The sequence below is a fragment of the Talpa occidentalis genome, unplaced genomic scaffold (genome assembly GCF_014898055.3).
Source record: "Talpa occidentalis isolate TD23 unplaced genomic scaffold, MPIMG_talOcc4v2.1 talOcc4.9, whole genome shotgun sequence".
Taxonomy (NCBI): domain Eukaryota; kingdom Metazoa; phylum Chordata; class Mammalia; order Eulipotyphla; family Talpidae; genus Talpa; species Talpa occidentalis.
Window position 1 is genome coordinate 30,194,104 of NW_023605305.1, and position 25,604 is coordinate 30,219,707.

The 25,604-nt window shown below is 36.4% G+C and overlaps 1 protein-coding gene across 2 annotated transcripts in view; it reads right to left on the reverse strand.

Moving 5' to 3' along the window:
• Positions 1-24,867, reverse strand: part of SPATA6 (spermatogenesis associated 6) — a 98,606-nt gene extending 73,739 nt beyond the window's left edge. The window contains exons 1-3 of one of the 2 annotated variants that reach the window (XM_037498269.2): positions 24,658-24,867; positions 11,547-11,684; positions 10,235-10,283 (exon numbers count right to left, since the gene is read on the reverse strand). In XM_037498269.2, the coding sequence (XP_037354166.1) occupies positions 10,235-10,283; positions 11,547-11,684; positions 24,658-24,708 (238 nt within the window). In that variant the 5' untranslated portion in view covers positions 24,709-24,867. The remainder of the gene's footprint in view (positions 1-10,234; positions 10,284-11,546; positions 11,685-24,657) is intronic. The other variant, XM_037498271.2, reaches the window with a different exon arrangement.
• Positions 24,868-25,604: the final 737 nt, after the last annotated feature.

Sequence of the window (25,604 nt, forward strand, 5' to 3'; positions counted from 1 at the left end):
ATACCTATAATATATTTAATATCTGAAGAAATCATAGCCAGGATATAATAAGGAAAAAAAAAAACCAGCTGAGGCCATTTTGTTTAAGATCCTTCTATGCATTGAGAAGAAAAACATAATATGAAGTAAACACAGCAACAAAATATAATTACAAACTACAGAGACCATGAAGGCATTATAGGTAGTACTGTAACAGGGTAGTCCCCAGGAAAGGGGGAGGTTCCAGGTTCCCTGCCCCACACAAATGGAGGGTGGAGCTGAGCAGAGAGGAAAGAAGCTGCAGAGGAGACTGAGGAAGGAAGCAGGATGGAGCCAGAAGGAGATGTGGAGGAGGCACATGGAGCCTAGAGACACGTGAAGAAACTGAGCTTGTCTTTTGGTCGTGGACTGGGTGACACAGATGTGGGTGAGACCCGTGGGGAGGTGACAATGGCAGCTTTTATCTTGATGTTGATTTTTCTCTTTTCCTTCTGGGCTTGTCTGGTTGTTTCTGACCCTTTTCTGTGGGTCCCCACTGGAAGATGCTTTGGACTTGTGGCAGGCTTTGGGGCCTTGCTCTGGGCCAATCCCATTTGGATGGAGTTTTACCTACGAGCGGATGGGTAATTTTGGGTGCTTGATTTAGAAACTATATTCTTTGCCTTTCCTGTATTGTTTCCTAATTGTATTAAAGTTCCTTCCCATTAAAGTCTCATATGTTTTCTGTTGATGCGGCGGATGGCAGAACCCATTTAGAGCAGGCAGGTTTGGGGGGGATCTGGGGTACACCTCTTCCTGCCCTGTAACAGTACTATAAGAGTATAATAACAGGACCTAATCGAGTCAGGGAATCAGAGACTGCTAAGGAAGCACTATTTAGGATATGGTCAATAGCATAAATAGGTGTAAACTGGGAGTTGGGGGCTGGCAAAGTAGTTTTCCAACCAAAAGGAACAGGATATACAAAGACTCTAATAGAACATAGCAGGGTAAAATGAGTTCCAAAAAAAAAAAAAACTTCCTGGTAAAATTAACTTATAAAAAACTTGCTTAAATGCATGCAAGACCTGACAAGGTGATTAAAAAAAAATTACAAGTCTGAATATTAGTATGAAGGAAACACAGAGAAATGAGCCTAGCATTTTGAGACTACTTTTCCTTTAGGGTATCTGACAATTCTGATAGAGGTTGCTAAGAAGTTGAGAAACTGAGCATAACTGTTCATAAGTTATGAAACAAGTAAACAAATATTGGATATCATGGACTTGAAAAGAGATGGGACAATCCACTTTTTTAAATAGCCAAGTCATATTTATATTTGATCCCTATCCTAGATGCTTAGTGAAAACACCAATAAATTTCAAGAAGCAGTAGTATTATGGACATCATGCCCTAGTGCCATACAGATAAATAACATTTTTCTAAATAAAAAAATTACAAATAAATATTTGGAATAGAACAAAAAGTTACTGGATTCAATATGAAAATTCAGTATAATGACTGGATTCAAGATAAATGCATTTTCCATCACTATCTTGTATATCAACCATAATAAAAGAAAAGGAAAGGGTCCTTATTCCCAAAAGCTGTAAGACATATAATAGTTATAAATAAATATAAGGAATAGATGAAAAGTATACACACACATACACCCCAAAACCTTAGATTGAAAGAAAGCATAAGATAAAATAAATCAATATATGTCACATATCTATATAGGAAGAATGAATAATGTAAAAATGCCAATTATCCCAAAATATAATTAAATTAAAACCCAAAGAAACTTATCTTAGACCTTAAGAAATGATTCTAAGTTCATCTAGAAAAAAGGAACATGTAATGAAATGATTTAGCCAATCTGGCAGTTACCTACAAAACTAAATAAACTCTTGTCATATCAGTGATCTCTCTTCATAGTATTTATCCAAAGAAGCTAAAAAATCATGTCACAAAAAAACTGCACATGTGCATTAGTTCTATCAATAATTGTTAAAACTAGGAAACAACCAAGCTATCTTTTGATAGGCGAGTGGATATATAAACTACGATACATCAATACAGGGGAATGTTATTCAGAGCTATAAAGAAATGAGTTATCGGGCCTCCCCGGTGGCGCAGTGGTTGAGCGCTGGGTTGCGAAGCTGCCCGCAGCATCTGCAGCACCAGTTCGATCCCCGGCTGCTCCCCGGCCACCGGAGGAGGGTCCCACATGGCGCGCAGACCTCTCCTGCCGCCCGCTGCTCCCCTCAGCAGTGTGCTTCGGTCCTTCTGCCTGCTCTGCTCCCCGCTCTGGCTCTGGTGAATTCTCTCACCCTCCCACACTTCTGACTGTGCCCAGTGATTATATAAATAAATAAATAAATCTTTAAAAAAAAAAAAAAGAAATGAGTTATCAAGCCATGCAAAGACCTTGAGATACCTCAAATGTAAATGACTAAGTAAAAGAAGCTGATCTGAGAAGACTTTATGCTGCATGATTCCTACTGTATGATATCCTGAAAAAGGTTATGACTCTTTTCAGATGACATCACATGACTATGAAGGATGTGGAAATAAAAGGTGGAAAGAGGATTTTTATGGTAGTGCAATTATTCTGTGTGAGATTACAATGGTGGGTGAAAGACATTCTACAGCTGTCAGAACTCACAGAATATACAGCACCAAGAGAGAACTCTAAAGTAAACTAGAATTTAGTTGATAATGTGTTAATGTGGATTCATTGATTGTAACAAATACACTACTCAGATGTGGAATATTGAATGAAAGATATTGATGTGTGTGTATGTGGGAGCATGGGATATATGAGAACATTCCCAACTTTTCACTCATTTGCTGAGAACCATTATTGTTCTAAAAATAAAGCGAAGTAATATTAATATATAATTAAAATGAAAAAAAGAACATGTAAGAATATGATTGTGTCTATCAAATAAACTGAATTATAGAAAAATGTAATCATTATGTGATATCAACCGAATAATAGAAAATTTAGAATAATGAAACAGAGAACATGGGGTGCAAGAGGGCTGGAGGAATTCAGTGAGACAGGGTGATATTAATGGGGAGATTTCTGCTTTTGATAATAGCAACATATAAAAAACAGATCAAACATCCTATTAAGAAGACTAAGAATATCTAATCAAATTAATTTTTTCCCATCTGTTTGATGTGACAGAGAGGTTAATAGGCAGTAAAGAATTACTGGGCTAAGATATGAGAGAAGAAAAGCCAGGAAGATGAGCCAGACTTTTTTTTCTCCCTAAAGGTAACTGCTAATTCTAGAAAAGGCAGATGAGACTGAAAACCGCTGATAAACTAAGATTTTGAGTCACACAGACATAAAGCAAAACATGATGACCATAAAGTCTGTCAAGAAGGGGAGGCCTTTAAGTTCTCCACACTTTGGATTGTGTCCCTAACAGACAAGAAGATAGAAATAAGGATGAACTGGAAATAAGGGAGAGTGAGGGGGGAGCTATATTCAGAGTAATGCATAATGTATGGTTTAATATCTTTGAAGTCCAAGAATAGATAAACTACTGATAAAAATCAAAATAGTAATTATCTTGAGGGGAATACTGACTAGTAGAGGCACAAGAAACCTTTCAAATACCGGAAATGATCTATATCTTAATGAGTGATTGTTAAGGATATAAAGGATATATACAAGTGTGAATAATCATTGAAAATATACACTTGGGATTAAAATTAATGCACTTCAGAAAGTTTATTGTATGAAGAATATCTAAGACAATCTCCATAAAGAATAAACTCAGAAGGTTTTGCCAAAATGAATAAAAATTAGAAACTACAAGTAAAAGGAACAAGTTGCATTTACAAATACCAAGTCATAAAATACAACTTCAGGATAGAGTATAGTGAAATTACTAGGCTTTAAGAGAAATAAAAAACACTTTAGACAAAAACCAATAATTTATAAGTGAAAGTACACCAAAAATTGAAAAAATGATTTACATACCTCAAGGAAAATTAGTATTAAGCAAAAACAAACAAACAAAAAACAACTTAAAATACATTATACAACTAAGCAAAAGAGAGAAAATAATTATAAATTCAAGCAAAAATAAAAGTGTTGCAGGACAGGTAACTATAGTGTGCACGTGTGTGTGTATCTCACATGATTCAGCTATAAATTTTTACAGAGTTGTATTAAGAGGAGAAAGAAAAAATGTATTTGTGTTGAGGTAAGCAGGAACTATACAAAAAATATTTAAAATCTTTATTTCCCACCGGGAAGGAAAGAAAATGTCTAAAATTGAAAACTGAATATGTTTTAAGTACAAAATAAGAATGTTAGAGATTTGGAGGTGAGTACAAAGAAAAACTTTTTTTTTTTTTAAATGAAAAGTAGTCCCAATGGGAATGGGAAATGCGGGGAAGAGGAAATTACAGGATTATTGTTTTTGTAATAAGCTTTGTAGACTATATTTAACTCTGATATAAAAACAATTCTAAACTGATTAAAAGTTTCAATATAAGTTAGAAACAAATTAAAAAGACAAAACTCCAATATTTGCAAATATGAATGCATGTCTATATGTAGCTATACACATGTATGCATATATGCGTGTATATATGTATATATGTATATAGCCTGAGAGCAAGTCTTACAGAATAATAAAAGTATTATGAAATGCAAAATAATCATTTCATGAAGAAAAGTGAAAAGCTAAAAATAAAGTCAAGAAAGGAAGCATCCCTTTTATAAGGAATCTAAGTAAAAAGGAAAGGGCCCTGCCCTAACCAAAGTCATTCTGGAAGGGACCAAACATAAGCAGAATATAGCCAATAAAATATCCATCAATATATTACATTGGTGTACAGTATTTCCAGGTACTAATACTGTCAATAATTTGCATTAAAGACAAATAAATGAATTTGTTAACAAAACATGTTCAAATACAATTTGTTTTTAATTCCACTAAGTTTGCTAAAAGTATCAGTGGTCTCCAAAATACCAAAGATCAGAGGAAATATAAAATTCAAAAACAAAGGACTTAAAGCAAAAACAAATGTAAAATTTATGTCAACATATTGTATACCTTCTGAATCAACCATCAACTCAATCAAGAACAGCCATGCAAAATGAAGTAACAAACAATACAGGTCAACATTGCTACTGAAACTCTCCAGTTGTAAAGAAATAGCTGAGAAGTCAAGACTTGGGTTTGTTTAATATCTATTTTATCATAAAAACATAGGTTAATTCCTATGAAAAACGATTTCTTTCTATAAACAACTTTCTATTCCTTCATATTTAAAATGTATATTTTGGCAAAAAATTAAGTAAACAAGACCTTAATTATTAAAGGCAAAATTTTTATAAAGAACTAATGGAGCTGGACACTGAACAGTAAGTTAATAAACATTCACTGGAACATACAGCATAATCAACCTCATTTTACATTACTTTAAGCCTTATCAGTAAATAATGACAATTTTGCTATTTCGTCTGTAAAAGTTCTCATTTTCATACGTACTCTCAGTGTGAGCTACAAAGTAAATGTACTACAATACTCCAGAAATCCTAGTCACATATACAGCAAATCAAAAGCTACAGTAAATACTTGAAGGGAGAGTGCCAGAATGCTATTAACCCTCAGTACCAGCAAGAACAATTGCTACAATAATTTCCTCTAAATGCCTATTTACTTGCCCTAACTACAAAGGTGAATTGGTTGGAATCTATTTGGCATGTGGATTTGAAATATAAATCCGAGTCATACAAGTTCTCCTGAGGATTGAGGCCAAGGATACTCTCATTCCTAGATTTTTGAAGGATTTATTCTCAGCCTTCAAATATTCACTTGAAAGCATTTTTCAATACCCCAAACGCCATGTCAGCACTAATTCCCAGAAGCTGAGAAGCAGGAGCTCTAATGAAAATGGTATTTTTCCCTATAGGCAAGAGAAAGCAAAAGGGACACCTAGTAATCTATTGCAATATAAATAAAGATCACATTTTCTCTTTATCCAATATTGCAGGGAATGAGACCAGAACGGTTATTATATTGTAATTTTTCAAATCCAAAATACATTTCCTAATCAGAGGATTATAACACTACCAACAGGTATGTCTCCATAGACTAGTTCCAACAGTCATAAAATATTACTATTTTATGTGATACATTTATGATATTTCCTTTAAGTCCCTGGATATAAAATAAATAGTATGTGCCTGGTATTGCCTTTTTTTTTTAAGATTTATTTATTTATACAAGAACCAGGGTACAGGCCAGATGTGCGGGAGGGTGAGAGGATTCACCAGAGACAAAGTGGGGAACAGAACAGGCACACTGACGAAACACACTGCTGAGGGGAGCAGCGGGAGAGACAGGAGAGGTCTGCTTCACCATGTGGGATTCTCGCCGGCCAGCGGGGATCGAAACCACGCTGCAGAGGCTGTGCACAGCCTCACAGTGCGGCGCTCAACCACCTGTGCCACAAGGGAGGCCCCTAGATTGCCTTACATACAAGAGGTAGAACAATGAACAAAGCAGAAAAAGTCTCTGCTGTTATGAAACAGTCATTCTAATGAGAGAAAAAATTAGTAATACATCAGTGTTAAGAAGAAAACCAAGGAGCTCATCTATCCACATTTTCCTGGGCTTTACACTTTTATAACCATTGTCTTTGGTGAAAATATTAAAAGCATACTCCTTTTACTTTCAAAATATCCTGGTAGAGAAGATGTAACACAACATAGTTGGGTAGATAGCAATTTAGCTATTGACCAAAAGGGGTGCTATTTTAGATACATTGGTAAGAACAGACATCTTATAAATTTTAGAAGTGACTAGAAAGAAATGAGGGAACACGTATTTTATATATCTGTAGAAGAGTTTTTCAAGCAGTATAATTGTGGCCATATACTGTGAAAGAGAAAAGAGAGATTGTAGAAAGGAATCTGTAAAATCTTTAGTGAGAAAAAATGAAAATCCAGTTCCAATAGTGAAGTCTATGTATTAGAAAACTTTTCATTCTCTTTCTTGCCTACAAATGGTTCTCAAGGGATAGCTTTAGCCAGAACTAATTACATTCTGGTAGATTCTAGGATTAAAACCATTTCCTACATTCTCTAGGAATGCAAAATTGCCCTATTAGGACTTCTAATAGCATTGGCACTTAATATCACTTTATATATCATAAATATATATTTCCCCAGAGTCTTAGGTGATTCTGGGCTTCTGGAGTTTCCTTAAAATTACAGATATAGCATGAAATGGAACTGGTAGTTTCCCTAATAATAACAATAGTAATAATAATGTCACCATCAATAATAATAATCAAGGGACATTTTAAGTGTTTACTCTGTACCAAGGACTGTTCTAAGTACATTATCTCAACAATCTGACCATTTATCAAACTATCCAGTTAAAGGAAAGGTCCTTTAGCATTTGAATCATGCTCAAATTGTTTTTAGATAACATATTTCAATGCATAAAATTTGAGTTGTAGACAGACAGGCATACATTAGTTTTGTATATTACACAATGGGAAATGATAAACGTGACTCACAGTTCCAGTCATATACTAGAATGAGTAAATAGAAATTTTTTTGGTACAATTTATAAAATACTATTTTCCACTTTCACTGGCATAAAGTCAGTTACTTATTTGGACTCAGTTTTATCTTTTATTTAAAGGGACTTGTTTCTACCACATTTCTACTATCACTCTATGTTTAACTTGAAAGGCTCAGCACTGTGGAAGCTCACGAAAGGGACATTCGGCACCTGTCTCCTCCACAGCACCCGGTGCCCTCCTTTGCCCCTCCATTTAAAATCCATGTGGTTCTTAGATATCTGGTACATGGACTGCCTGAACCAAAAGTAAAACAAATCTGAGCTGAATCAGCAGCATATTACATGCCCCATCCTACAGTGATTAGAATAAATATAAAGACTTGATGAAAATTTGGAATATAGAACTCTTAAGAATATGGTTGAAAGATGTGAAGACTGTAACTGCTACAATTTTACTACCATGAATTAGGCTAAGAGTCAAGAAGACATGTGCTTCTAGGTAGTCTATCAGCTACTAAGAATACAACATGGGCCTGCAACTGGTCTTCACAGGCCAGCTGTGATGGCACGTAAGCACCTGGGGAAAAAAGCTCTGCCCGCAGAACCTGCTGAAATCAGAGATAGACAGTATTTTAGGGGTTAGTGGAAGCCAGAAGTTCCTGGGAACACTCTGCCAGTGGAATCACCTCTCAGCTGACAGTAGTCTCAGATCCCTCCTTTACCTCCAACAGCCAGAGCCCCCACGGAGGTTTGTGCCCTGGACACTAACACTATAGCACCAACCTCCTCTTCCCTATCTTGGCCACACCCTATAGGTCAGGTTCTAGGGCCACCACCGCATACTGGCACCTAAGCACCAAGGTGTGCTTGGTGAAGTAATTTCATCCAATGCTGTGTGTGTATTTATGTGTGTACACAAAGCCCAGCATCTCACAAAGCCACCACCCCAGGCATATGCCTTTAATTCTAGCACAAGGTAGCTATGTGAGGACTGGGAAGGAAAACTGTTTAGCATAGTATATAGAAATAAATGTAGAAGTACCAAACAAAGGGAGGAGACAGAGAAATGTGCCCTGGTTAATGGATCAAGACATAACGGGGAAAACAATCCTAAGACTTCAAAACAACAGTCTTAATAGAGGCTCACTGAAATTAGGACAACAATGGATGAATAAAATGAGTACTACAACAAAGAGAAAATATACAAATGTTCCAAATTGAAATCATAGAGCTAAAAAACACAATAGTCAAAATAAAAATACAATAAAGGGGTTCAACAGTGGATCAGATGAAGCAGAGAATCGAAAAGTAGGGTAGTGGAAAACATCCAAAAAATCAGCAAAAATAAAAAGAATTTTAAAACTGAAGATAACTGAAGAAACTTACGGGACAACATCAAGAGGAACAATATCATCATTGACAGGAGTTTTAGAAGAAGAGAGGGAGAAAAGGGAAGAGAAATCTTATTTGAAGAAACGATAGCCAAGATCTTTCCCAACCTGGAGAAGGAAACAGATATCAAGATACAGGAAACTCAGAGGATTCCAAAAAACAAACCCAAACAGACACCTTAAAATTAAAATGGCAGAAGTTAAAGGGAGATTCTTAAAAGCAGATAGAAAATGAAATCTTGCCATTTGCAATAACATGAATGGAGCTGGAGGGGATTATACTTAGTAAAATAAGTCAGAAGGAGAAAGACAAATACTGTATGATGTCACATGTGGGATACAAAAAAGAAAGAAGGAAGGAGGGAAGGAAGGAAGGAAGGAGGGAAGGAAGGAAGGAAGGAAGGAAGGAAGGAAGGAAGGAAGGAAGGAAGGAAGGAAGGAAGGAAGGAAGGAAGGAAGGAAGGAAGGAAGGAAGGAAGGAAGGAAGGAAGGAAGGAAGGAAGGAAGGAAGGAAGAAAGGAAGAAAGAAAGAAAGAAAGAAAGAAAGAAAGAAAGAAAGAAAGAAAGAAAGAAAGAAAGAAAGAAAGAAAGAAAGAAAGAAAGAAAGAAAGAAAGAAAGAAAGAAAATATAACCAAGAATACCCTTGGATTCTCACTGTAGGACTGAGATTTCCAGAGGGAATTTGGGGGTACAAACAAAGGATGGAGGGGATCCAATGTACCGTGGTGAAGGGCTGTTGCACCAACTAGGAAGAAGAATGGCATAATAAACATCAAAATGAAAATCAATGACATAAAAAGAGAAACTTGATGACTTATGAATGCAATTCTCCAAAATTTATCTATTTAACAGATTTCTAGCAACACTATTCCAACACTTCTTATCAAATTCCCAGCTAGCTCTTATGTAGAAGTTGACAAGCTTTCTAAGATTTATATGGAATGAAAAGAACCTGGAAATATAAAAAAGAAAGTTTAAAGACTTAAACAACCTGATTTCAAAATTCACTATAAAGCTACAGGAATTTAGACAGTTATATTCACACAAGGATAGGCATGCAGATGGACAAAAGATAGTCCAGAGATAAACACTAATTCTTCTATCAGTCTTCAACAAAGGTGTGAAGGCAATTCAATGAAGGAAAAGACAGTATTTTCAGCACATGATGCTGTGATAACTAGAGCTAGAGCTACCAAAAAATTAGACACTTTTACAAAAATTAAAAAAAAACTATTAGAACCTTTTTATCTTACTCAAGATTTAAAAATAAATTTCTAAAGTTTCTTAGAATCATAAATTGAAAGTTAAAAACTTACATTCAAGCTGTGCAACTACATCTCCAGGGTCTACTGCTTCAGGGAACACCTAGAGGAGGCAGAGAGAAGCAGGGTGGAGAATAACCAAAGGGAAAAGATGAGCAAAGTGGTCACTGTTTTTCGCCCTCTCATCCCCAAAATATTCCTTTTCCCAAGCAAAGAAACCTCTGACAATACTGAAGACTGTCCCCTCCTTTCTGACTCCTTTAAAGGCCAACAGAGATTTTACACACATGCACTCTCCGCAGTCACTGTTCCTGTGCTCCCACTGGCTTCTCCTGGTGTCCCCCCGACTCACGGAGCTTATTCCCAACAAAACACCTTTACCTTGGCTATTCCTCTGCTTATAATGCCTTTTCCCTCTACAACTTACACAGTCTCATAACTCAGGCTCAGTGTAAAAGTTACTGCCGTCTCTGAACACCCTTTAAATCACAAGGGAGAGGGGAAGAGCACAAGGAAACAGGTGATGGACTATGGTGCTTTGGTGGTGGGAGAATTATCATGACCACACCTAAGGGAAGAAATCATATATTGTCCAAAAACATTGTTGTTAAGAAAAAAGTCCATATTTTAAAAAAAATGAGCTATACTATAATCAGACATAGGAAACAAAAAATAAAATAAAATAGACTTGTAAACTCTCAGTCCTTCCTTGTTCGCTGAGCCTCCCTTTAGTCTCTTCAAACACTTACAGCTGTCTAAAATGATAGTATTCATTTATTTACTTATTATCTACTTCTATTACAATGGAAGTACCAAGGGATGATTACCTTGTTTATCCAGTGCCTAGAACAGTAAAGGGAACAGATCAGGTAATGGATAATTATTTGTGGAGAACAGGAGGGAAGGGAAGTAGGAAGAGAGGGTGGGTGGGAGGCAGAGAAGGAAATAAAAAAGGGAGAAATATAATTGACAATATTTACCCAAAAGAATCAATTTTAGGAAGGGGAAAAGAAAGGAAGAAGTACAGCAAGACAATCAGAACTAAAATATGACCTACTTTTATCTATTCATATCTCTTCTCTTTTTATGAAAATGATTATTGAGAATTTGAGGTGCTGTATCTTACATAAAACCTACTACAACAGTTTAGGAATGCACTAATTCATAACAAATAAAAGAGGCAAATGATTCAACGCATAATGCAGTGCATATTTATTTTTTTTTTAAGTTTTCAAATTTAAGTTACAAATCTTTTGAATTAAATCAAAGTACAAAGTCAGCAATAATAAATTGTGCTCTGTATTATTTTAATTTGGAACCACTTTACTTTCTGGTTTTTGATATTTGACCCGATATTTGAACTCACCTTTTCAAACACCATTCTGGCGTTGAAGACCAGTGGAAAGGTGGCTGGGACACATTGTGTCTTTTTGTATTGGCCAAACACACAGATGCTAAGATAGATGTCCTCCTTGTCTTTCAGCACCACTCCTGGACAAGTTACCTAAAAGAAATCAGATCAAAAGATGCAACTACTTTATGAATGCCCTGAACCACTAAAATAATTTATCAAACATTACATAAAAACATTGGTCCATTAAGCTAATAAAAACAAGCACAGAAAAACAAAGAAGAGAGATAGTCTAATGTTTACAGATTTAAATAAAATGCCTTAGATCTTCCATCCCTCTGAGAAATCAATGATTTTCCATTTGGTTATTTGTGCCACATTTGAAGCGCTATGCTCTGGCTCCTGGGACAGACACTAATAGTTTTTAAAGTCAGCCTTAGGCTCCCACTTCATGCAGAATGCTGACATAAACTTATTCAGCATCATTTAATCACAAAGTATTAAGACTCAGCAGAAATAAAACACTATATGAGAGGACAAAAAAAAAAAACCTGATAAAAGCACAAATCTGACCTTTATCACCCTAGACAGCAGCCCATAGATACCCTCATCAAACACAGTGTGACCAAGTTCCAGAGCAAATGAATTGTAAATTTCTAAATCAATGAGAAGTTTTTTAAATATGAAATTGCAATTAGCTATTCTCATGATTGGCAGAAAGAATAGGCATAAAATGTGGGGTTGGTAAAAGTACATAACAGTCTGTCCAGTTCCTGCCATATTCATTGTCAATGACCAGTCATATCCATAACAGGATATTAAAGGCTGTCCAAGATTTGAATCCAACTACCCACATGGTAATACTACTCAACACCCCCTAATCATACAACTGATTGTATTATCAGTGTATAATTTTATAGTTCTCTGCACACACATACCACTCTCTTGCCTCACCTTCTTCCATCATCTGGATTACTATGTCTTACTATTCTATTCCATCTCTCCTTATTTACTCCTAGAATCTGCCCATGTTTTTATCAGTAGCCATCTCCTACCTACACAAAACTTCTTTTTGTTTACCAACTATTATTCAATTCAATCTGATTCAAATATTTATTATGAATGTGCCCAATACTAGATGCAAGTAAACATATTTTAGAGTTTCATATCATTTTGCAGTTCTTTTAAGGCCCTAATTTTTAGCTCCATGCAATTTAGTTAAGTGGATACATCCCATCACTTTTGTTTGATTATAAATTCCCCAAGGACAGAAATTTATTCTCAGCACTATGTCCCCAAACCATAGACATTCAGAATTAAGAAGGGACCCAGAGACTATCTAATGCAGTTTTGAATTTTTACATATGAAAATACCAGAGCCAGCAAAAAAAACAGGTGCTTTATCTAAACTCACACAGTAAATGGGTCAATAAAATACAAAGTGTTTAGAACAATGCCTGACAGAGTATTCATTCAACTAACACAATGTTGTTAGGTTGAAAACTGTTATCATCTGCCAGCTAAACACAGACTATTGCATTGAATAAATGACTAAAACTGCATGTCCACTTGTACATAACTATGCCAGTTATTCTGACTCTACCTACCTCTTATTCTATGTTCTGCTGTCCTCATATATTCCCTATTGATTATTAAAATCAAAGTCCTCAGCAAACTTCACTATGGCCATCAGCTTCATTTACTACTCTGCTTCATTAAAATCAAATCTATCTTCAAATTCCTCTAAATCCATGTTATCTAATCTGGTAGCTGCTAAGCACCTTTGCCTAAAGATGTGGCTAGCCCAAAATAATATGGGTAGTAAATGTAAAATACAAGGTTCCAAAGAATATGAAGACTTGCTCAAAAAGATTTTGAAGACTTGTGACAAAAAATATAAAAATCTCATTAAAATTTTTTACATGAATGACATGTTTGAAAGAATACTTTGAAATTATTGCCTTAAATAAATTTACTGCTAAAATTAATTTAATCTGCCTTAACTTTTTAAATGTAACTAGTAGAAAATTTTAAATTACATTCTTGACTCAAATTTGTGGTTTACATTATATTTCCATTGGATAATACTACTCTAATTGTGCTCACTGGAAACTACTGACTCCCTTTCCAATACATGCAAGAGAGCATGACATTTTTTTCTCATTCACAATTCTACAAATGCTGTCATTTATTAAAGGAAATTTCCCAGCAGATTTCCAAAAAGAAAGCAAGGGAGGGGGGCTTAAATCAAATGAGACAAATAGAAAATAAATAAATAGCAAGTGGTTTGATTTAAACCAATCGTATGGTTAATTACATGAATGTAACTATTCTAAGCATGCTAACTAAAAGGTAGAAATAGGCTGAATTAAAACAAAGCAAGACATAACATACTGACTACAAAAAAAAAACCCTGACTTTCAAAATAAAGATACACATAGAGAAAACACTTTCAGAATGATGGAGTATGTACTTCTCCAAAAAAAAATCAGTCCCTGATATAAAAGCAAGACAACACTACAAAAAATTGTCATATCAACATGTTAGAACACTGAAAATTAACTAGAGGCTTACAACAATCTGAGGAGCACTTATTCAAGATAAATAGTTGATTTTGGCAAAATCAGAGATATGGCATTTTAATATACTCTATGCCCAGTCTCCATTATGTAGGATCTGCATAACCTTGAAAACCAAAACCACTACAATCATCACAATTATTGTATCCATGAAAACCACCAGTCTGACAGTGACTGTAAGAGAACAGATTTAGAGATACTCAGAAGTCCAGTCCTCAAAGAATTATCATTATTGACACAATAGGACCTAGAAATCCCCATTCACAGGACTTATCATTGTTGGAGGAAAATCAAAGCTTACTCAAGCCAAATAACCTATCTTCCAAGGCATTTGTCAAAAACAATCAACAATTGTTTAACATCATAAATGCCTGAGGTGATGATCGCAACTGGGGCAAACAATAGATGATCAAAACTCTTAAAAGCAATGTTGGAGAATCATGTGGGTGGGGAAATAATGTGAGAAGGGGTGTCTTTGAGAAGCTATGATATATTCTTGGCAATTTAGGCTATACACAGGTACAGGACAGTGCACATGTTCAGAAATGACATGGAAAACCCTACACTGAACTGAAAGCAAAGATTGGCTTAAAAAAATAAATTTGAACAAAGCAAAAATATAAATTGTGTTATGGGCTCATATGTATAAAGATGAAATTTGTACGAAAATAATATCATAAAGAAGAGTACATAGAGTGAAAGGAATGAAATTGAACCAAAGGTAATGAGTACTATTTAAATCAAATTGATGTTAATCTACACTAGATCATTTTAAATTAAGATGTTAATTGTGAACCCAAGGACAACCACTAAGAAAATAACTCAAATATAGTAAGAGGAAAAGGGTAATTCAATGGTATACCAGAAAATAGCGAACAGAAAAGAAGCTAATGCAGGAATAGAAAAACCAAAAAAGATACGAGAGAGAGAAAAAATAAATTGCAAAATAGCAAAGATAAATTCTACCTTATTTGTAATTATATTAAAGGCAAACTGATTAAACATTACAACTAAAAGGCAGCACTTAGCAGAATGAATTTTAAAATATAACCCACACTTTAGATTCAAAGACACAAATGGACTGATAATAAAAGAATGGGGAAAGTAGTAAACAAAGAAGCTATAATGGTTACACTATCATGAGACAAATAAACATTAAATAAAAAATTGGTTCTCTCTCTATAAATATACACACTACATAATGTCTATCTCAATTATGATATAAAGTGGATTTCAAAAAGAAATGACAGTTTTTGCTATATATATAGATTTAATGCTATATATTATATATACACATAACATTATTTCAAGAAGACTAACTATAAAACATACATGCATTTAACAGAGTTCCAAAATACATGAAGAAAAAACAGAAATCTCTCCAAAGAAGATAAACAGATAATAAATACATTGAAACATGTTTAACATCATTAGTTATTAAGGAATATAAATCAAACACACACAAAAAAATGTCTCTTTACAACCACTACTATGGCTATAATCAAAAAAGAAAGACAAAAACCACCACTGGAGAAAATGCCAAAAATTCCAATACTCATACATTACTGATGGATATGCAAAATGGTTCAGTCACTGAGAAAAATTTTGACAGTTCCTAAGAAAAATTAAACAGAGTTATCATAAGATCCAGCATTCCTAAATATATACATAAGAGCACTGAAAATACAAATCCACACAAAAATGTGCACAAGAGTCTAGCAGGATTATTCATAACAGCCAAAAAGTAGATACTACTGAAATGTTCATAAACTGATAAATGAATACGCAAAATGTATATCCAAACAAGGAAATAGTATTTGACCATAAAAAGAATAAAGAAACAGTACATGCTACAGCTTAGATGAACCTTGAAAACATTATGCTATGTGAAAGAAGCAAAAACCAAAAAGCCACATATTGTATGATTCCATTTATAGAAATGTTCAGAATAGGCAAACCAACAGATCCAGAAATTAGATTTTTGGTAATGAGGGGCTGGAGGAGTAACTGCTAATAAGTATAGGATTTATGGGGTGATAAAATTTTTCTTCAATTAGTGGTTAATGTTGCACAACTTTATGAATACACTGAAAGTTACTGAATTGTACTCTTTAAAAGGCTAGATTTAGATGTAAATTACTTATCAACTTTTTAAAAATTAAAGATTCAAGATAAAAGTAAAATGACAGAAAAAGATATACCATGCATTCACTAATCAGAACAAAGTTGGCGTGTCTATCTCAAAAAATTGATGTATTAAAAAGATACAATAAAATTCAAGTGTTATGATAATGCCAGAACACCAAATTAAATGAAGTAAAAAACATGTACTGAAGTTATATATTATTTTCATGTAAATAGAAAACATTCAGTATTAGATAAGTATTAGTATACAAAGGAAATGTTAACAAAAATAATATTGCACAGATTTCTTTCAATATCCCCATGCAATTAAATTAAAATACCACAATAAAAGATGGTATGGATTATTTGTGTAGGTACATATGTATTAGAGGAGAGTATATACAAACATAAATCTTATATATCTTAAAATTAAAGCAAACTTCTAAATAATTCATAAGCTAATGCAGAAACCAATAAAATTATAATATACATAGAACCAAATAATTTAAAACCAATATTATCAGCCCTTTTGGTATGGCAGCTAAGCAGCACTTGGAAGTAAATCAAGGGCCTTAAAGATCATACAATAAAATGAGAAAAAAAAATTCAGAAATCTAAAGGAATGATAACACAAAATTCACAATAGTGATTAATAAAAGTAAAGAAGAGATTTTATTAAGACATAAGAGACTTCACCTTGATGTTATCTTAAGTTGGTGGGTATGTACATGGATGTTCATTATTCTGCTCTTTATAATTTTGTGTATTTCTGAAATACTTCAAAATAAACATTTTAAGTATAAAAACCCTAAAACTAAATGAAATAACTATCTGATTCAAAGCTAAAATCTCATCTACGAACACAAGTAAAAGATACTAAATAAAAATTAGCCAATCAAATCCTGAAATATATCCTTTTTAAAAAGGATTTATCATAGAAATGGAAAGAATAGAACAAGATAAGACAACTATGATCATTTTATAGAATATGGGGACATTATTATACAATCTCATCAAATTTAAAAAAGCATATAATATATTTTAATGCTTGGGGTATTTTTTAAGTTAGGAATAGAAGGAACCTTCTTAATATAATATATGAAGATCCTATAGTCAATAATATGTTAGGTTGGACATATGATACTGCCATGTTTTTTTTTTTTTAAGTCAAAAATAGTCCATCTTCATAAATTTCTTAAGATCTAATACTTACTGGTAAAACTTCAGGAGCGTAATTTTGAAATTAAAACAAGTATATTTACTAGTATTCCTACTATTTAACATTATGGTGGGGATACTAGTAAAGGACATAAGTAAGGAAAAGGAAAGAAAGGGAAAAAAATATTGTACAGAAAGCAAAACTGTCTATAGTTGCAAACACAGAAAATCCAAATAACTATTAAATCTAATAAGAGATTTCAATAATGTTGTTTCATACAAAATGTGCAATAAAATCTTATATAAGAATGTTTATGAGTGCAATTTGTAATATATCTAAATTGGAAAAAATGAAAATGTCCATCAACAATAGAATGAATACAGAGGAACTAAGTAGTTTTAAAAAATAAACACACAAATGATCAACAGGTACATAAAGAAGTGCTCTATACCGCCAATTATCAGGGAAATGCAAACCGAAACCACAAAGAGCATCATTTCACAAAGACAGCATCTCGGAATGCTGTCATCAAAGAGGTGACAAGGGTCATGAGGATGTGGATGTGGAGAAAATGGGCCTCCCTGGTGGTGCAAGGGGTTAAAATGCAACCTATGAAGCTATCCGCAGCCACTGCAGCACGAGTTCGATTCCCCCCACTGTCCAGGGAACTACCCACATGGTGCAGTAGATCTCTTTTATTTTGCCCACTGCTCCCCTCAACAGTGTATTTCAGTTGATCTGCCTATTCTGTTCCCCACTCTGTCTCTGATGAGTCCTCTCACCCCCACACCTCTCGCCTGTGCCCCAGTTCTTGTATACATAAATAAATAAATCTTAAAAAAATAAAAAAGAAAAGGGAACTTTGCACTGTGATGTGAGGAATAGGTACAGCCCATTCCTGTACAAACTGTGTACAGCCACTGTGAAAAACTGAGATTTCTCAGAATATTAAAAAAGTAACTACCATATGAACCAGGAATTCCACTTCTGGCTATATCCCAAATAATTAAAATAAAAGATCTCATAGGGATATATTCATGCTCCTGTGTTCACTGTAGTACAACAGCCAAGATATGGACAAATATATGTGTCCTGTCAGTGGAAGAAAAGGGAAAGAGGTCGAGTTTACGTGTATGTATACATACATTCGTATGGTGAATAGGTAGGTAGATATAATGTAATAAAATTCAGTCATGAGAAAGAAAAAATTCTGCAATTTGTGACAATTTGGATGTACCTTGAAGACATTGTGCTAAATAATATTAAGTGAGAGAAAGTCAAATGTTACATGACATCACTTATATATGGAATCTAAAAAAAAAACCAAACTCTCGCAAACAGAGTAGATTATGAGGAGTTGGGGGAGGGGGAAGTGGGCCAAAAGGTAGAACCTTTAAGTTACAAGATTAACAAATGTGGGAGCTACTGTACAGCATGGTGATTATACCTAATAATACTGTACAGTTGAACCTGAACAACATGGGTTTTGAACTCTGTAGATCCACAGATGTTCTTGTAAACAGATGACAGAAACGGATGGTATTAATAAGCACATGTTCTCTTATAATTTTCTTAATAACATTTTCATTTCTCTAGCTTACTTTTTTGTAAGAATACAGCATAAAATACATATACCACATAAAATATGTGTTAATGGACAGCAGACTATTAGTAATTAAATTGGGGGGGGGGTCAAACACTTGGATTTTTCACAGTGCCAGGGTTGGTTGGTATCCCTAACCCCTGTGTTTTAAAGTTCAACTGTATTATATACCTGAAATGTTGCTAAGAGAGTAGGTCTTAAATGTTTTTACCACAAAAAAAAAAGGAATGCAACAGAATAAAGGCTATAGTTAGTACTATAGTGGTAATCATTTTGCAATTTATAAATGTATAACATCATCACACTGTCTACCCTAAACTTATACAATGTTATATATCAATTATATCTCAATAAAACTGGGAAACAATAGAATGGATAAAGAACTATTGTCTCACAAAATGACATAAAGTGAGTCTCACAAGTTAGACATAAAAAAGTTCCTACTATGTAGCCAGAGCAATAGAGAAATGAGATCCATAGAAGACAGACAGACAGACAGACAGACAGACAGACAGACAGATAGATAGATAGATAGATAGATAGATAGATAGATAGACAGACAGAACAAAAGTTCACGATGTATTTTGAAAGAATTCAAGAGAGTAGAAGGGGGGTAGGTGGAGTGGCTTGGTAGAATGGAGCCCAAGGGAGCAATCTGGGGTACTGATAATGTTCTAATTACTGATCTGCATGGTGATATAAATCATGACCAAAGAGAATAAATCTAAATTTTTACTTATGAGAGCTTAGAAATTTTCATTGCACATGACCAGTAGAATATCCAAAATATATTTAACAAGAAGAAAAAGAAAACAACTCAACATTCCTAGAGGGAAAAGGAGTTGAAAGGAAGGAAAACTTGAGGATTAAGAGGAAGAGTTACACTGCCACAATCCAAGGAAACTGGAGGCTCCAGGAACTGGAAGAACAATGAAGCATTCTCCCCTAGAACCTTCTTAGGGAGTGTTGCCCCGCCAATACCTTTATTTTGATGATCTGGTCTGCAGAAATGTGACAATAAATTCTAATGTTTTCAGACACCAAGGATGTGATAACTTGCTAAGGCAGCACTAGGAAACAAATACAGTTCCCTAAGACTCCATAGTTCCATTTCTTTAGAACACTAGGTCCCTATTCAATAAGATCCAAAACCTTTCTTTACCACAAATAATTTGCAATTTACCTACACACCTAAGTAAAAAGACCTCTCTTGAATTGCCCGCTGTTCCCCTCAGCAGTGTATTTCAATAGATCTGCCTGTTCTGCTCCCCACTCTGTCTCTGGTATATCCTCTCACACACCCCTGCCCTGCACCTCTAGACTACACCTCAGTTCTTGTATGCATAAATAAATAAAAATAATTTAAAAAAAATTAGCACACATATAAAGTATAGAATTTGTTAAACTGGTGGTGGTAGGACAGGCCCACACTATCCAGATTTTATTTTCCTTAAATTCAAAGTATCTTACAAAGTTTATAATTCCAGGGAAATTTAGCATCAATTATAATGTAACTGTGAGTAGGACAGCCTTCCACAGAAACAGGGGTTAAGAGTCATAAATGGAAAAAAAAAAAAAAAAGTCATAAATGTTCAGATATGCAGTGATTGAAAAGGACCCAGGCCTGTTTGCCCCAATGCAATCAATAATTTAACAATTTGAGTGTGATAATGAGGTGAGTATAGATAAGAAAAACTGGTGATTAAAATCGACTCTTTAGGTAGAGATAAAGCAAATTGGTTAGTTTCATTGGGCCTTACTCTCATATCCCTGATTTCTTCCATCTATTTTCCCAAATATTTGGATGAAAATTGAACTATTACATAATAAATAGGTAGAGAGAAAAGGCAACAAAAATACTTTTTCATATCACAGATTATGTTCCAAGTGTTGAAAGCACAAGTGATGGGAAATACAATTCTTTTGCTGCCCTTTAAAAACAAGTTACTTGCTATATCATATCATTCTCCAGTGATTCATTGAGGCAAGTCACACTTTCTTGCCAGCTTTACATTTTCTCTGAAGTCATATGGCTCTGTTGAGCAATACAAAATGTTATACACCAAAACCTTCATGTTTACTATGATTTTACTCTCATTTTATCACCATTGTAAATGTATGCGATTACATCTAATACAAGTCTACAGCAAAAAATAAACATGGAGGGGGCAAAAAGAGTAGAATGAAGTGCCACAGTTGTTTCAAGAGCTAATAAAACAACTAATTTCAGGTTTATAGGAATTGGGAATAAGTTAAATGACACCATGAATGGAAAATAATTAGGCAAAAAACAAACCTAATTTCTTCAAAAGGTAATGTACACAAAAAGATTTTAACTAGAATGAATGTCCATAGTAGCTTCAACCATGACAACCAAAACTAGTAATGAATAATCATCAATTAAAAATGGATAAAGTAATCCATAGTATAAAGGAACAAATTACTGATATACACAGCAATATGGATGAACCTGAAAAGGATGCTGAGAAAAAGAGCCAGACACACAAAAAACCATTCTATGGATTCCATTTAACATGAAGTTCAAGAACTGGCAAAGTATCTTTAGTGATAGAAATCAGAACTGTAGTTCTTTCTTCATGGCCTTGAAATGGGCACAAGATAATTTCCTATGGTAATGGAAGTGTTCTAAAACTTGATCTAAGTAATATTTATATAGGATATGAATTTATCTAAATCCTTCTAAAAAAGGAAATGCTGTGGGAAAGAAAAAGACCTGTTCTATATTAAAACGAATTAAAATGGCCTAGTAATCAAGTATAACATAAAGCTTGAATGGCTCCTGGTTTGAATAAAGATAACTATAAAAGTAATTTTTTGGTACAACTAGGAAAACTTGAACATGATAGATATTAAGAAATTATCACTATTTTTTGTGTGGTAATGGTATTGTGGTGTTATAGAATAATGTCCTTATTTTAGATGCATGCTGAAGTATTTAGTACGGAATATCATGTCAGTAGTCAATAATTTACTTCCAAACATTCAGCAACAGACATTTATGCATAAACACATGCATATATACTGATAAATCAAATTAATGTACATAGGACATGGGCTATAGTTATTTATTGTGCTATTCTTCCAAATACTCTGTATGTTTGGAAACTGTCAAAGAGAAAAGGAAAATGTCAACTTGTAATTTAAAAAATAGTGATCTCCAGCATATATTAAGAAGAAAAAAAAGTAAAGTGCAGAGTAGTTTACATAGTATGCTACCTATAGTGTAAGAAAGGAAAATAAAATATGTGTATATATGTAACATATATAAGGGGCAGTAGTATAGTGCATGCGTGTTTGTTTATATTACAAAAGGAAATGATAGAGCATAAATTAGAAACCAAAAAAGGTGGTTACCTAAAGTAGATGAGTACTTGGGAAATTTGATGTAAAGAGACAGGGCATTTATCATTACATGTAACTTTGACGTTTATACCATGTAAATGTAAAAAATTACATTGGAAGAAAAATTGAAATTAACATGCTGAAAACATCTACCATCACATAATCCTTCTGTTCAACCAACATTAAATAAATCAAATTCATTTTATTTGTATGGTACAAATGGTCTTTTGTGGAGCTATTTAACAAGGCTGGTCAGAAAATTCAGCATCTTGTTGTAGATCTACCCCTAAATAGCTGCTCAATCCTAGACAAATAATTAGCCATGCTGCACCTGTAAAAAGGAATTAAATGATGTCTAAGATTTCTTAGAAATGGAAAAGTCTGTGACTTAAATGTTGATTGAAAAAAAAAATTAAATAATACTTCCTTCCACCTGCACAATTTCTTAAGCCTTGCTAGCCAACAAAGTTCCACTATACAATCACTCACTTTCTGCAGTGCAGTTAACACTCAGAGGAGAAATAGTAGTGAAACATTTTTTTCTCTGACTTTTCAGGCAGTAATCAGTTACAAAATGAAGCACTTCCTCTTAGGTCTGTGTTGGCTAAGGAAGGGAAGGGGAACCAGCCTGTCAGTAAGCCGCTCTCAGCCTGCTGGAACCCCCATTGGTTACCAGAAGTGGAAGAAGCAGCCAGTAACAAAGTTGATCGAGGCCGAACTTGGGAGGAACCTTACTAAGCCCGCTGACCCAGAGGTTTAGGAAGTTTCACATATTCTTTTGTAAACGAGTTTTATTTTACAAAGAAGTGCCAAACTATCTGAAGCTAGGGTTACAGAGTTTCTGACACAACAGTCAGTAAAATCTCTCCAAGTTTAAAGGAAAACCAAGAGTGCCAGAAACTTCTCCATCACTGCCTCACACTCTGCCTTAGCCAGTCTTCCCTTCTTTGACACTAACAAAAGACCTAAAAACAGTCCTGTGACTTCCCTGGAGGTTTAAGTTCTAAGCTGCAGCAGCCTCATTCTGAAGTGAAGGGCAACCTGGAAAGTGGAGGGACACTGCAGGGTGGGTTAGGTGGAGAGAAAAGGCTTGCCAGCACAAGGTGCAGGAAGGAAGGGGTCGGAAAGGGTTCTTGGTGCAGCATCTAAGGGAATGGGTTGCCTGTTTTAGGAGGGAGAGAGTAAGGAGGGAGGGAGGGAGAGGGAGAGAGAGAGTCTATGAATTTGTTTTGCTGGGAGTTCAAAACTGAATTGAGAAATCAAAGGATTTGGGGGGGGGCAAGGACTGACAGAGAAACTTTTAAACAGGATGTATGATAAAACTCTGGAGATTTCCTATAGAAGAAACAGCAGGAGCTTTCATATGAAGACGTGAAGGCGTTCTCTAAAGAATGAAAGGGACGTTCAAACCCCCAGCGTCCCCATCTGAGATTACTGAGGGGAAGAGTTATCTCCTAACAGGGAGGGATCCAACCCCCTTCACCTGAGGAAGAACTTGTGGGGCTCTCTGCCAAAGCAGGTTGGGGGACAGGAGGATCCTCTTAAGCAAGTCTGGAAGTGACTGGGTAGAATTACAAATCCTCTCCAGCAAGTTTAGAGAATGAGTAGTTTCCCCCCAAAAGCTGGTGTCCTTCCTGGAGTCACAGGAAGAACACGGGAGCCCCCTTAAAGTCGGGAGGGTTTGGGGGGATTGTAGGGGTCCGAAGAGACTTCTGAGGAGTTGGCCCTGCGGGGGATGGCAGGGTGTGGTGTGGGGTGATGGCCCATTTCGGTTATGGGGCGTGGAAGTCTACACTGAAGACAGAGTAAAGACGCCTTCAACGAATCAAAAGTTTGGGCATTTGTCTGAAGGCGTCATCAGCAGTGATTTATTTGGTCGGAAATGGCCTCCCACAATCCCCCCAAACTAGGGAGAAGATGGGCCAGTAATAACTCTAAGAGCAGAGAGAGGAACTTCCAGAAAAGCCCACTCTCCCCACGCCCCTCTCACTGGAAAGTTAGGAGCCGGGAGAGGATCTCTCAAGTGATTTGTTAATGATTTCAAGGAATCCAAACTGGAAGTCTGGAGGATGCGCGGGCTGAGGCGGGGTCAGCTGTCCGCGCGGCTGGAGCAGCACCCCCTTCATATTGTGAGGTGGGGGAAGACAAGGTCAAGGCTCCCCAGAGAGGATTCGGCGGGTGAAGAAAGTTTTGAGGGGTCTCGGGATTCTCCGAGAAGGACAAAGGAAGCGGCCGCGGGTAAATTCCAGGGGCGCGCTGACACCCGGGCGACGGGAGGTGGGCGCGGCCGGTACTCACAGAGCGGATCTCCAGCGCCAGGGCGCATTGCAGCGCCTTCACCTTCGGCATCCGAGCGGGGTGGGGCGGCGGGGTGGGACCCCGGCCGCGGGCCCGAGCGAGGCGAGGAGACGCGGGGTGGGGCGGGGACGGGGAGGAGATGAGGTGGTGGCAGCGGTGGCAGCTGTGGCCCCCAGGCCGGGGCCCGCGGTCCAGCCAGGGTCCCGCCCGAGCAGCAGCTGTGCGCGGGGCGTGGACTCGTTGTCATGGCAGCCAGGAGGGGCGTGGCCGGAAGAGGGGCCGGGCGGCGGACGCGCCGGGGCGGCGGCGCTAGGGGCCTCAGCTGGGGTGGGGCTGGGCGAGTGCAGACGGGGCGGGGCCTCATCCGGGGTGGGGCTGGGCGAGAGCCAGGCGGGGCGGGGCCTCAGCCGGGGGTGTGGCTGGGCGAGAGCAAGGCTGGGCGGGGTCTCAGCCGGGGGTGTGGCTGGGCGAGCGCCAGGAGGGGCGGGGCCTCATCCGGGGCGGGGCCTAAGCCGCGGGTGGGGCTGGGCGAGAGCCAGGAGGGGCGGGGCCTCAGGCGTGGGTGGGGCTGGGCGAGCGCAGGGCGGGGCGGGGCTGTGGGGGCGGGGCTTCTGAAGTGGCAGGGTGGGGGCGTGGCAGCGGCTCTGTGACCTCAGAGTAGGGGTTCCAAAGCCAGACAAAGGAGAGAATAGCTGTTTGCAAAACCCGACCGTGCGCGGTCAGCAGCTCGGGCTCAGGAGCCGGGAGTTCCTCCATGGCGATGTGTATGTTGGGCTAGTGGTGTCCCTCTGAGGCCTCAGTATCCCCAATTGTTAGAGTAGTTATTAATAGTTCTTTTTTTTTCGTTAAGTCCATTTTATTAGTTTATGAAGACAAAATCAGGTTTTTTATATTAATATTTTTTATTTTATGTATTTTTATATCATTTTTAATTTTTGCACAATGTA